Genomic DNA, 14,224 nt, shown 5'->3' with positions numbered 1-14,224 from the left:
AATGCCAATCCTGCAAGCTGTGTGCTGTCTGGGTCACACTCTGAAAAAAGGTTTTGTAAAAGATCTCTGTTAACAATGTTGATTGAAGAGCACAGAAAAAATCTGGCTCAGTCTTGCTCTCACAACACAAAACAAGAAACAGAACATGAAATATCATGCCCAGAACTCTCCTCTACATTCATTCTGAACACATATAGCTAGCTAGTCTTTGGAAATAATTTACCATGAATATCACAGCCACCAATACAAAGTTTTAGAACTTGACTAGGTTCAAGTAATTGTGCTGATCCATCTTAACCCTATAGCCTTCACTCCTAGACTGCAACTTGAAGAAGATTACAGACCCCAAAGGCTAAGAGCTATAGCTACTGAAGTGTCAGCGTATGTAGGATTATTCAGTTTTGCCTCTTCTGATCATGTCACTGAAGTTTAGTAATCCAGTGCTTCTACCTCCTCCACTCCTTTCCTAAATAGTAATTTTTGCAGGCAAAAGGTCTACATATCTTGAGCAATGAGCCAGTAAAAATAAACTTCCTTAGGGACATTTCTACAGTCTCTGTAGGATGAAGCAGTCACAGCCAAGCTGTGACTCCTGCTTATGAGCAGGAGAAACACTCTTCTCTGAACACAGCTCCCCACTGACAGTGGGAGCTGACTACCAAGATTGATCTTTACCTGCTAGCCTCCTCCTGAGTCTGTAAGGTGTGGTGGACACAAATTCATTCTTTTTACTCTGTAACAGCAGAAAAAAACATGTATTGGAAAAAGTCACATATGCCTCCCAAAAGCAGCCCTGTGCCAAGCAAAGAGTAGAGACAGGTTTCATTTCCAAGCTATTTCAGCCCACAGAACCTGAGAGAGCAGCGGCAATACATCAGGAGAGTTCTTTTTTACCATCCATAACTGCAGGGGGGGCAGGAGCAGGTTCCAAAGAGGGCTTAATTCTTTCAACTAAACGCCCTGAGTGAGAGGGTGAAAAACTGCTGAATTTCCCACCAAGATGCTGGTCCCTCAGGATGTGTCAAACCAAAGCAATGACAAAGTGGAGACACTTCTGCCCTGCTTAGCGGTCATCTTCCACATCACATTGTCTATTCAAAGTCACATGGAGGTCCAATATGAAAACAACTACCAAAATGACAGCAGACCACTGGAAATACTAAGCCCAGAATGAGCAGAGAAAAGGGAAAAACCTGAGTTGCCTGGGCTCACCAAGACATAGTGTCACGTCTTCATTACACAGGTGTAAAGCACATGTCTGACTCAGATACCAGATTATGTTTGCAATAATTAATCTAAATAATAAATAAATAAATAATCTAAATAATCTTCATTAATCCTGTCTCATCAAGAGGCAAACGTGGCATACCAAAACAGTATGTCTTACGGGCCTCTTTCATACTGGAGCCGTATACTGGAAAAGCTTTGTGCACACTTCCAGTATGATGCTACGCCACTTTAGAAAGCCAACTGTTTCACAGCACTTTGTTCATAGCCACCACAACTGGCAGGTTTGGCCTGTATCTCTCTGTACCATCTCTAAAGAAGATATCAACCTCTAGGATCTCTCCCCCAGTATCACAATTTTTTATTTTTATTTTTAATAAACCAATGCTAAATTAAGAAACTGAACAGCACCATGGTTGTTGAACTTCTGTTAAAACAGCACTGCTATCCTTAAGATTAAGGCTGTTTCTTCCTTTGATGAGAAACTGGAAAACTGTGAGTTTAACTGCATACTAAGGGACTGGTAAACATTCCCATTTGAGCAAGGCAAGGGAATAGTCTCCAACCATGCTAATTAGGCTGTCAAACCTGTTGATTTGCACATTCACTCTAAATCCCATAATCCTGATTAATGGTAGCTCTAGTGGCTCAGTTGAATTACTCCCTGCCTGCCTGGATTAAGAGAGACATCTGTACTGTGGGTGAGGCTCTTCAAGGTCCTTCCTCTCCAGTACTGTAGTAACTAGTCAGTCCAAGTTTTGAAAGTGAAAAAAAACAAGCAAGAAAGTCACTCACCTTCTGCTGCACTTTGTTTGAACTCAGATGTTCTGCAAGACAAGAAACAGCATTGCTCAGAGTATCATGTATTTCCAACAGTGGCACAGGATGCTCCACTAGGAAAATGGGCAGCCACTATCCAAAGATACACTGCTCCAGAATATCAGCTCCCTAGCTGATTAGTCCTATGGCAGAAGCTCTTACCTTTCCACAGGTAAGCAAGGGAAGAATGAAGATAGTCAATGCTATCACCACAGAAAACAGATTTGGTTCTAGTCACAACTCTGTGGAAGGCCACCAGCAGGAGGGAAGATGCTGAAAAAGGAGCTAAATGTTCTTCTGTCCATGAGCACATCAGACTCCATTTCTGAGCACAAGGTAAGTTACTCTTACCAAGGCTGACCTGCACTGACTTCTCACACCTGTATTTCTCCTTACAGCAGTGGGTACTTGAATATTACACAATAAAGTTACACATGAACACCCACACACTCCTACCCATTTGATGCTCACTCAACAGCCCAGCTCATAACTCTCTCAAGACAGCATTTGGGTTGAACACAGAGGAAATCAGTTAAGTGACACAGCAAAAGATGAGACAGAAGTTTCTGTTTTTCTCTAGGCCAGCAGCGCATAGTAAAAGATGTGACACCCAGGTGAACCAGCGGCCATGCACACCAAGCAGTTCACTACAAAGTTACACTGACTAGAATATACAGGCATGACAGAAGCTGGCACTCAAGCATCTGCTCCACCACCCAGGCAGGAACATAATCCCTAGCCATTCAGCTTCAGTTCCCCAAAGCATCAGAGGACTTACTGCTGTTTTGAGGGGATTTGACAGTCTTCTCAGGGCACTCGGCGCGATCAAGTGCTACACTCTGTCCTGGTGTCCGGGCTAATTCAGAGGCTGTAAAAAATGGGGTGAAGGGAAAAAGTTTCATGCATCAGGCACAAAACTCCCAGCTCTGGTTAGTCAGCCATGGAGTCATATACCTGAAACAGTCTCTTTCAGTATTCATTTCCCAGCTAGTTAAAGTACTGTACCAGATACTTCCATTTTTTTCTAACCCTAAAGATGAATATCATACTTCAAAAAAATTCTCAGAAACCAAACTCTTCAATTCATTCATTCCACAGGCATAGCCGAGGTGGTTGCAGAGTATCTTTGCTTCTGTGGGTACCATCTGTCTTCAAATTAGAGCAATCTTTGGTCATGCCCACTCAGTTCCTTACAACTGTTTGACTGGACATGGTGGAGCAGCAGGTATAGCAAACACATCAATCCCTTAGAAGCTGGGTTCTCATATTCAATTCACTTTTTTCTTTTACTTATCAACACAAGCTGAAGTTGAACCACTGATCTGAATATGAAAGGCCTGATATTAGTCCCTCAAGAAAACCATTCTCCCACTGTATGACTTGCCTGATGAGTTGCAATCTATTATTTCCATATCTATTGGGCTCAGTTTCCATATTGTTTATCCATCTTCAATCTCCAAACCCCATCCATCTCTTTAGCCATCTCCAAATCCCACAGCCTTCCAGACTGAAATACACTGCAGCTCAGTTGTGGGGTGTCTCCTGAAAGGGCAGTGCTAAGGTTCCACTTGCCAGGAAGGTTCATCATTATGGTACAGATAAGGAGCTTTGAGCAGCAGTTCTCAAATTGAGTCATGGATACAGCAGGGAGCACCAGGGAAATATACCCTGGTAGAGAAGGGTGTAAGAAACAAACCTCCCTGAGACACAGCAGAAGTACAGAGAAGCGAAGACGTATGGAAACCACACTTTCTGTACAGTGATAAAGAAGAATAATCCCTCTTCCCTGGATCATCTTCTGTAGGATGTATCAAGTTCAAATGGTGCTGGGCTGAGACTCTTCAGGGGAGCAGGAAAAATGTCGTGGCAACAGGGCCCAAGCATCTTGTGTTAAACTGAGCAGCCCACCCTCTCTAGCAGTGCCACTGTCTGCTTTCTTCTGCCAAGTCCCCAGTTAGCCTAGCAAGCATGCTCCCAGACACTCTGTGAACAAGAAATCCCTTTCCACACACAGTTAAAACTGCCTCTTTTTCAACTCTGTCTTTGCTACATGAGCTAGTCTCATTTCCTTCTAAAGTTACACAAACAAAGCCTCTACCATCCTTTGGCATATACACACAGACTCTTCTCCCAGCATTAAGAAATTACTACCTTTTCTTATGCTTCCTTCTTTTAGACAAATATGCTGGCTATCCCCTCAGCACAGTCTCCGCTTCCTTCTGGTTTCATCTTTTTCCTCCCCCACCACACAGAGCACCCAAACCTGACTCCTCTAGAACAATTTGTACCACCTCTATTCTCTTCAAATTATCCCATTATACAAAGAAACTTGTATTTCATAAACATTCAGATTTTTCTCACATTGAACAGGATTCAACCCAAAATAAAACAAAGCAAATTGAAAAAGGAAGACTAAAAAAAACAACAAATGAAAAACACTAGTTTTGCAGTCTTTCATTAAATCACATTCCTTTTTGAATTAAAGGAGAACTGCAAAAGTTAGATGTTTCTGAAAGTATTGCAGGGGCTAGATCTTCAACGTAATTTGCTAGCAGGGTAAAGTTTGGCACTGTTAAACTTCTTAACAGCTATTCAGTTTCTGTTCTGTCAACAGGTCTCCTCTGTGCTTAGGTCACTAATAACTTTCTTGTTCACTTTTATTTTGCCCTATGTAACACAGAGATCTGTTCCAGTATTGCATAGCTATACTCTTTCTTTTGCTGCTAAACTTAAGATTTCTTTCAGTATAAGCTCCTCACAGGGCTTTCTATACTGCTTAACAGGATACTGTTAATAATGCACTGATTAAGACAGCAGTTATTTCAAGTTCTACACCCAAAACAAGGAACCTTCCACACAGCAGCCAAGCTTCTGGACAGAACTGCTCTAGTCCATATGGCAGATGTATCCATCTCACTAACAACACAAACACAAAGCAACTCCTTCTGCATGTGTAAATTAATGGCTCTGTTCAAATTAATACCTAACGCTTTTCAATATTTACTAGGAGTTGCGAGTCCCCTCTTTGTTGATGTTTTTATTTGCATACATGTTCATAGAAGCAAGATGAGGAGCCCTTACTATACAGAAAATAAGACCAGGACCCCCCAGATCAAACTGTTTAAGCAACACCAGGTTAGAACATCAGTCATAAAAGTCTGACAGGTACAAAATAATATCAGTCCGCATTACAACCCCCAGCACGACTTTATGTCCTAACCCTGGGCTATGGTTTCTGGGCAAGACTGATCTAGAGCCAAATAAAAGCTACTGAAATAGCCCAAACATATCTTCTGAATGCACAGATATGACAAATCATGTTAACAAGGATACTCAAGAAAACAGCAGCCAGAGCAATGATAAAAGAAGAAAGAGGAAAACATACCCAGCTCTGCCATTTTGCCAGAGCGTTTTGGAGTCTGAAATGAGTAAACTTCACCACCACCTACACCCGAGCCATTTCCCATTGAATCTGTGAAAAGAAATGTTACTTGTAGCTATTTAGAAAGCACTGGTATATTCCCAGCCCAAGGGAAATGGAATACTTTACTATTAGGCTTAAAGGACTCTTTATATAACAGATATTATAAAATATATATAATTAAAAACCTTAGAATCATTATCGTCTCCTCTACCTCCTACCAGAAGCACAGCCAGACCTGGCCAGCCCTCAGCACCCCCCTCCATCCCCCCCATCAACAGCAATTTCATCAACATCACACAGCTTGGACACTGCAAGAATCTCCTGAAGTCACAGCTGTGTTAGGTTCTTCCCTGCCAACACCTTGGGCACATATTCCAAGAACAGCAACATAGGACTTCTCTTCCAGGATCTCCTGAGCTTCATCATCTGAAATATTTTCAAGCGTCTTCACAAATTTCTTCACGGTGACTGTCAGTTGAGTCTTATCCTTCCGAACTTTAATACCTAGAATTGCAATCAAAAGTTATTACCTCCTGCTATTTTATTATTTCTATTGCAGTAGTATGCAGCTACCCCATTTAGAGACCAGGGTCCTGTTGTGCTAAGCACTATACAAACACAAAGCAGAAAACGTGTCCTGCTAGAAGAATAGCTACAGCTAGTCTGTGCCACAGTGGTCAGCTGACTCTAGGGCCATTAGTCCCTCCTGTAACCGCCCCATCCCTAACACAGCAAAAGCTGGCTGGCCACAATGGTCAGCTGTGAGGCCCAGATACTCATTTCACCACATGCCAGCCTCCCCAGTTTGGTACACAAAAATGACAACAATTCACACATATAAGGGTCAAATTGCAGGCAAAAGGGATAGCGTTTGATTTCCTCTATCTTCACTAAGAAAGGGGAGCAGGTCAAAAAGATCTGGCCTAGAGGCTTTCAGTACACTCATAAAAGAACTGAGGCTGGAAGAGACGTGGGGAGGCCATCTGGTCTGACCCTTTGCTCAAAGCAGGGTCAACAGCCAACTCAGATCAGGGTGCCGTGGGCCTTGCACCGACAAGTTTCGAGCATCTCTGCAGCTGGAGGTTCCACTCCTTAAAAGCAATGAAAACTGCAGCAACGCTTTCCTGTAGCGGCCACTTCGAGCCTCACTCCGAGCTGATTCGGTGCGCGCGGGTGTTTTTAAGCTCTTCAGGGCTTGGGAAGCTAGCCAGGCTGCTCGTCCCCTCCTCCCCCAGGCCGTTACACACACGCGTTTCCGCTCAGGAACCCGGCATCAAGACACACGGCACCACCTCCAGCTGAGGGCACCTGCCACGGCGGAGCGGCCACCCCTCTGCCTGTGCCGGGGGGGGGGGGGGGGGAACAGAAAAAACCGCCGAGGCAGAGGAGAGCTCAGCCGCCCCAGGTGCTGCAGGAGGACCGCGCTGCTCGCACGCCTCTCGAGGGAGCTGCGGGCGGCGCTGCCCCAAGCCGGCGGTACCTGCGTCGTCAGCGATGTGCTTCAGGACGTCCTCGTCGGGCACGAACCTCACCTCTAGGGCGGCGCCGCCCTTCCCCTCTGGCTGGCTCATGGCGGGACCCTGCAAGCACCCCCCAGTCAGCCGCGTGGGCCCCGTCCTGCCCCGCCGTCAGGGGGCGGTGCCAACCGCCGTAACCGTCGCCCCGCTCACCGCGAGCCCCAGGCCGCCCCCTGCAACGGCAGCAGCACGAGACGGAAGCGGGCTCACGTGCCGCGCACGGCCGACTCCACCGCCCTCCCCGAGGGCGCGCGGGGCGGGGCGGGCACGCCGCTGCGCCAGTGAGCGCCGCCGCCGGGCCTTGACTGACCTACGGCCCGGCCAATCCGTGGCCCCCGCCCTGCGCCCCGCCTCCCGCCGGCAGGAGGGACGAGGGGAGGGCGGGAGTTCCGCTGCCCGCCAGAGGGAGCTCGCGCCCGCCGCGCGCCCGGGGTTGCCGTGGCGACGCAGTGCTGCTGCCGTTAGCGCCGCCCCTCCCCCCCGCCGCAGCGTGGGGACCGCCCCTCTCTGCTCCCTCGGAGAGCTGGTCCCCGGTAGTCACTGGTGGAGCCTTTAAGAACACCCTCGAAATACAGCAAAGGTGAAGAATCCCTGTGACAAAGCGAATGCAAATCTAAAGTGCAGCACAGTGAGTGTTCGCGTCCTCCCCCCTCATTTGCTACCTGCGTTACACACCCTTACCAAAAGCGAATCAACGTAAAAACATACAATTGACAAAGTGTACATAATCTGTTCAGAAACAGCACAATATTTATTTAACATCTTTATATATTTATATATATATAATTCTTTTCTGCATTGCAGATTGTTTAGTTTTATACATCTCTATTTACAATGATTTAAAATAATTATATTTCATCTCTGGCAGGTATTTACAAAGTCAATAGTAACTACATTTCACATTTCAACAACAGTCAACAGCATTAACCAGTTCAGTAAGACAGTAAAGATAATGGCTTACATGCACCAATAACATGATCTTCAATACGTGCCATCTTCAGGTCTAAGAATGAAGATTTTCCCTGGTCCCAGGTTAAAGGACACCATACAGCAGAGGCTGTGGTTATTAAAAACCCGTTTGTTTTAGTCCTTCACCAATACTGAATCCTGAATGTTTGGGGTTCATACCAACACACAGGGTTTTCCTGGTGAAAAGGGATTCAACACCACTAATCCACGTTCTTTCACCTAGCCTATCTGTCCACAAGAAGTGGGCTACTTGCTGCTTATGCTCCTTCTATGACAGAGATAAGATTACATAATGCTAAAGTAGTAAAAATCCTCAGTTCAGAGAAAAAAAACCTTGTATGACAGAAAAAGTAAGAAAATAATCTTTTAACCCTTGCAGAATGTTTTTTTGCCAGTAAAACTGACTGCATATCCTGTATTGTTACAAGGACAATACAAATCAAAAGATTCACTGTCAAGTAGAGGAAATACAAATTTAAAAAATGCAGCATGGGATATACCTTGGTTTAGCTTTTTTATAACAGATAAAAGCTACCATAGGAAATCTAAAATGTATTAAGTGTATCTGATTTAATTATTCAAAATCTTTATTAGCTTTTTCCTGGAATCCTTGATATGGAAAAAAGTTAAATGACTCGATTTTATTTAATCATATGGAATCTTTCCATAAATAACCAGCTAGTAATATCCTTCCCCAAAGTATGCATTTTCTGCAAGAAAACAGTAAGAAGTCTTGTTTCAAAGTAATCATTGAACACTGACACACAAAAACACACATACACACCCCAGTACTAACAAACTGTTAATACTTGAAAAGTGGTTTATCCTGAGTGATTGCTAACTCACATCTACTGTATATTTGAAGCCACAGAGTTTCTAACACTTGCATTTTTCATAAACTAATAACATGAAAGTCTAGCACTGCTATAGAAACTGCCTGAATAAAAGGAACAGTGTCAATAGCTAGTATTAATTAGTATCGCTCCCAAGTTCTACTTATTTTAGAGGAAAGGAAATTTCTCTTTGAACAGGTTGCTTCATTCCTACTAATTTCTTTTTTGTGGTCAGTTCTGGGGAGGACAAGGACCCAAACACACAGGATCCACCATCCTACTTGTGAGAAACATTCCATGACAAAGCACCATAATGTCACTTTTCCAGAGGATATTCCTAAACCATCAGAAATCTTCCCCCCACCCCATTTTTCCCCTCTAAAGAAAAAAACTATATGAATTCCGTACCACATTTTAATGGGTGAGAAATCATCTTTTCAAGAGCCAAACTTTAAGTTACTTTGATGTTCCATCAGAATTCAAAGATACCCTGCTCTGAATTACATCTTACTGACTGCAAAACATGAAGCAGGAGCTCACAACAAAGTAATTAGTTAACAAAACTTGGCCTAATCACTTTGCCCATCATGCACAAGTTAAAATGTAAGCCAAGGTTTTATTCTACAGACACAAAGTTTTATACTATATCTCTTCCCATCAACAACTTCTCACAGGAATATATTAGTAATCCATTACAATAGAAGGGACAATTTATGGACTCATTTTTAATTAAATTAGTCCCCCAAATCCAATCTTTGGTAAAATCTGATGTCCATAGTAAAAAAAAAAAACAAAAAACAAAAAACTTTTTTTTAATCCAAGAGAAAATAAATCAAATAATGAAAACAGGAACTGTTTGTCATTTTCTTTAATTGAATTTAGAATACAGTCACCTAGTCTGGGACAGATTTTCACTAAATCCATTTCTGGAAGCTGTGAGGTGCTTTCAGACTTCTACAGCCTGCTTCTGAAATTTTAATTTATTGTATGATAGCAGGCCTTAACACTTGCCAAATTTATCAAGCAAGTTTACCCCAAATGGCTAGCTTTTATGGTTTGCAAGCATGTTCAAAGATTTATTTTATTTTAAATAAAATTTTATAATGACTATGTGGAAATCATCATACATACCAGCCTTTCAAAATCCATTCATTGCTTAGTTTCATAAACTAGCGATGGACCAAGTTGCACACAGCTCTCCATTATCCTCCATCATTGGGTAAGAGGCAGGTGAGTACTTTGACTCTTCAGCAGGTCGTGTCATGAAAATTTTGACAGACTGATGTACATATTCACTAACACAACACCCACACATGATATCCCCCCCACTCCCCAAATCACCTCTAGAAAAGCTTTCTACAGCCAAGTTTATCCAACTTCTAATGGGAAAACAAACTAAATAATAATTGAGGGAGATTAAGGCCCATGTGCTAGAAATAAACAGCATTTAAAACACTGAAAATTGAAATAAACCAAAAAATGCAATACATGTACAGAGAAAGTGTCCTTTCTTTTTACCAAGCTTGGAAAGGACTGATACTTTGCAAATTTAGTTCTGTGATCAACCTAAACAAGCCATACAAAAAGCATGTTTACTGTTCTCGCACAAACTACTCCTACATTGTAAATGGATGTTACAAATAAGACCTAGCTAATGGATTTAATACTACATTAAACATGCCAAGGTAGCAAAATCTTTGGCCATGAGAGAATTGCAGAATTTAAGGATGAGAGTATTAGATTTAAGAACATCAGAAACATCTTTTTGTTCTGTGTGCAACACACATTTCATTCAAACATGTTTCATAACATTTTCCACACCTCCTCCAGGATTATGACTACAGTACCTAGTTTTAAGATCTTTCTTGAAAAACTCTTGGTTCCCACTTGCTCTTCAAAGTAATTTAAATTTGTAAGTCAAAACAAACAAAAATTCCAGTTTGTGACAAAATTAAAGTACCCGAACACTTAAAACAGGTAGCCATCAGTTCATGAAAAAATAAGATAAGTTTAAATTCTTAGGTTAAAATACAACTGTAGCATAGGTTTATCTATTCCAAAATTAAATTCTTCAGAAAATTATGTTTTAAAAGTGTTATACATTAAACCTTGAGGAAAATTTCCCTGGATCTATTTTTTTTCCATGAACAGTAATAATCTTTGTGAAAGAAGTGGAAACAAAACACATAATATCTGGAGACAAAAAGGGATTAGAGATAGGCTCACCCTTACTATGGAGTAGCTTTACCATCATTATTAAGGTGTAGTTTTCCCCCCTTAATCTTGAAAAATATGTCTATATTTACATACGGTATACACACAGCTGAGGCAATTGATTGTCAACACGTGACAAATGTATGTACCTATCCACACACAAGTAAACCTCACATGGTGAGAAAAACCCTGTCCCAGTAAACTCCACTATTCACAAAAGTAGTGCAAATAAATACTTTGTTAGAAAACAAAATATTTCTCACTATTTTGTTGCCAAAACAGCTGAATTTAACTACGTTAAAGCTAGCAAGAGTATGTTGGAAATGTTGGATTTAAGGACTTAAGACCAACATACTTGCAAACTACAAACACTAGATCTGATGCTTTCTGGCTGCAACATGATGTTCAGCATTACAGAACAAAATACGCTGTTAAAAAGGTTTTTCAAATTCACATCAGAAAGGGTGTTCAAAGAAATCTGTATTTAAGATATACAGTGACGTACAAAGTCTCCATGTACTGAAATCTAAACTGAAAGGATAATACCACAATTTAAATCTTCACTTTGCAAGATTCATTTTAATAGGTATTTTTACTTCATCACCTTGCTGCCTGCAGGATGAAAAAATAGCTCCTTGTTCCACCAAAAAGCTGCTCATAATAAACACCTGAAAAAGCTAATCCAAGTTTGAGTTAGCAAACTCAACATTTTATATTTTCCTAAAATCCTAACACCCAAGAAAAAAATGAGTAACAATATGGCAGCATATCATAATGTGGTAAAAATTGTATCAAGGGATAATTCATTTATCCTTACTTATACGTGTATATACACCTACATATAGTACCCACACTTTCTCACCTAAGAATTACACGTATGTGCATGCAGACGCATACACAGGAAAAAAATGTAGTGTTCTGCTTTTTGACCTTCTCTTGTTATGCTGCAGCTGCACTGAAATACTGCAGAGGTCTAAAACTAGTGCCTCATGTCAAGTACCAAATGTTCTAAAACCAGTCACAGCAGAACTAATTCAGAATAAAGAGATTTAAATCTAAACTTGTCTATTTGTCACAGGTGTGGGAAAATTTAAGTATGTTTCATACTTTTAGTACTTAACATATATAATCAGAAAGCCAGCAGATTATTCTTTCAGCCAGTATTCTAGACATTTCTAATTTTATTAGTGCCACACTACTTTGAAGTGTACCGAACTTCAGTACATAAAGTTTTGCTACAGTCTTAACACACCTTGGCATAGTTTGAGACACATCTAAAAGCATTAACGACACGTGATATATAGCACTGCCAAGGCCTGTTGTTACAGCTGGTTTGTAGATACTAGCGATGACTCATTTCTAAGATAGGTGTTGATCAGTGCACATCTGAAAAACAACAAAACAAACTCCCACAAACAAAACATTGCCCTCAAAGGGTAATTATGATAAGTTATAAATGTACCACATCAGCACATAGAAAAAAAATTTATAGGGATAAATTTGAAATTATTCAAAAAGCTTTATAGGGAAGTTAAATATACACAAGAACAAAACAAAATACAATGGATTATTAAACCATAACAAAAAGGCACGCCATCAAAATGAGAACTGCAAAAATATCTTAAAAGGTAGTTTGACTGAAGTTTTAACCAATTCAAATTTATGCATGCACATTTGCTGTCTCACTTTCCTGAAAGAGGTTAATAGCATAATGTAAAGGAAAAAAAAAAACCACACGTAAGGATATATATATATATAAATATAAATATATATATATAGTTTGTCAAATTTGGCCTGATGTCAATTTTAAGCCTCCAAAAACTTCTGAATGAAAGCTTACAATGTTAAACACAAACTCGAGAACCTTGCTAACAAACCCCATTTTTTAAAAATACTTACTAAAATAATTCTTCAAAAACTAGCTGACACTTCTGACGTTTTCCTTCCCAAAGATTTAAACAAATAATTTGGTCCTTATTAATCTACAGTGATGGCTCTTTCATATAATTCCCTTTGGATGGTCTCTACAAAATACAAATTTTGTAAATTTTCAGAAGACAAACTAGCAAGCAAGCTTCTGCACAACCATGACTGTTATCAAGTGTTTCTGCTCCTGAAACTTTACCAAATAAGAGTAGTCCCTCTAACCATATACAGCTTTTGACATTGTTACCAAAAATACCTCAGTGTTTGATTTGCACAGAGGGTTCTACCTTATATCTTAATCTTGACTTTGCCTTAGAGTTCCATCTGTGTGTCACTAGTGGTTCTTAAAGATGAACTTCAATTGAGAAAACAGTAAGATTTTCTTTCTTTTTAATAATTGAATTTACTCTTTAACTGAATTTTGGCATCAATCTGGGTGCAATTTAATTTTATCACTTCTCTGTGAATTAAATATACGAAGACTAGACTGCCAAAGTGACTTGTCAAACCACAAAAACTCGTTTGAACATTTGAATGAGTTTTAATGTAAATTTGAAAACTAGTTCTGTTTGAAATAAAAAGGTTCAAAAGTAAAATACCAGAAGCTACATAAAAAACAAACATCAGCACTGTAACACCATGTTATTGTCCTGAATTTTTTAAAGACTAGCTATCATCCAAAGATAACCTGCTATTTCTAACTGCTTATGTTTTTTCTTCACAGTGACAGTGAAACCAAAGTGCCCACATAAAGACTGTAACTTTCTCCTGTGGCTTTACAATTTGTAAACTTCCAGGATATTATACATTACCTAAGAAAACAGGATGAGCCTTCCTCTTTTCTCTCCAGCAATCCAAAAAGAGATAAAGAAATAAAGAGAGAGAGAGAGAGAGAGCAAGAGAGAGAGAGAAAGAAAGAAAATGACAAGCATTTTCCTGTGTAACCAGGAATATGTGCTTCTAAGCAGTGTTCTCCAGCATAAGTACGAGCCTGTGCCCATACACCAGCCATATACATTCAAGGTTTGGCTCAATGGCGTGAGTTCTGAATTTTCTAGAGTAGGGGCCAATCAACTAAAATAATAGGACAGTTCAAAACAAAACAACCCACAACACCTTACAGATTATAAATAGAAAGGCAGTGAAGTGTGGTCCTTCTGGGAAAAACGGACTGTCAGTACTACTTGGTACAAATGATATTTCTAGAAAAGTGTTTCACATTGAAGCTTCAGTGTTTCTAGCAAACCATTGTCTCGATCCCTGAGACAGCCCCTTAGAGGATGGCCTGTCTGGAC

General features: G+C 40.6%; 1 protein-coding gene across 1 annotated transcript in view; it reads right to left on the bottom strand.

The window, feature by feature from the left end:
* ORC2 (origin recognition complex subunit 2) overlaps positions 1-14,224 on the bottom strand; it is an 86,498-nt gene that overhangs the window by 10,993 nt on the left and 61,281 nt on the right. The window contains exons 12-16 of the mRNA XM_067298873.1: positions 5,831-5,974; positions 5,432-5,518; positions 2,825-2,914; positions 2,023-2,054; positions 676-733 (exon numbers count right to left, since the gene is read on the bottom strand). Coding sequence (XP_067154974.1) covers positions 676-733; positions 2,023-2,054; positions 2,825-2,914; positions 5,432-5,518; positions 5,831-5,974 — 411 coding nt within the window. The remainder of the gene's footprint in view (positions 1-675; positions 734-2,022; positions 2,055-2,824; positions 2,915-5,431; positions 5,519-5,830; positions 5,975-14,224) is intronic.

This window comes from Apteryx mantelli, chromosome 6 (assembly GCF_036417845.1).
Source record: "Apteryx mantelli isolate bAptMan1 chromosome 6, bAptMan1.hap1, whole genome shotgun sequence".
NCBI classification, from domain to species: Eukaryota; Metazoa; Chordata; class Aves; order Apterygiformes; family Apterygidae; genus Apteryx; species Apteryx mantelli.
This window is presented reverse-complemented; position numbering and strand designations above follow the sequence as displayed.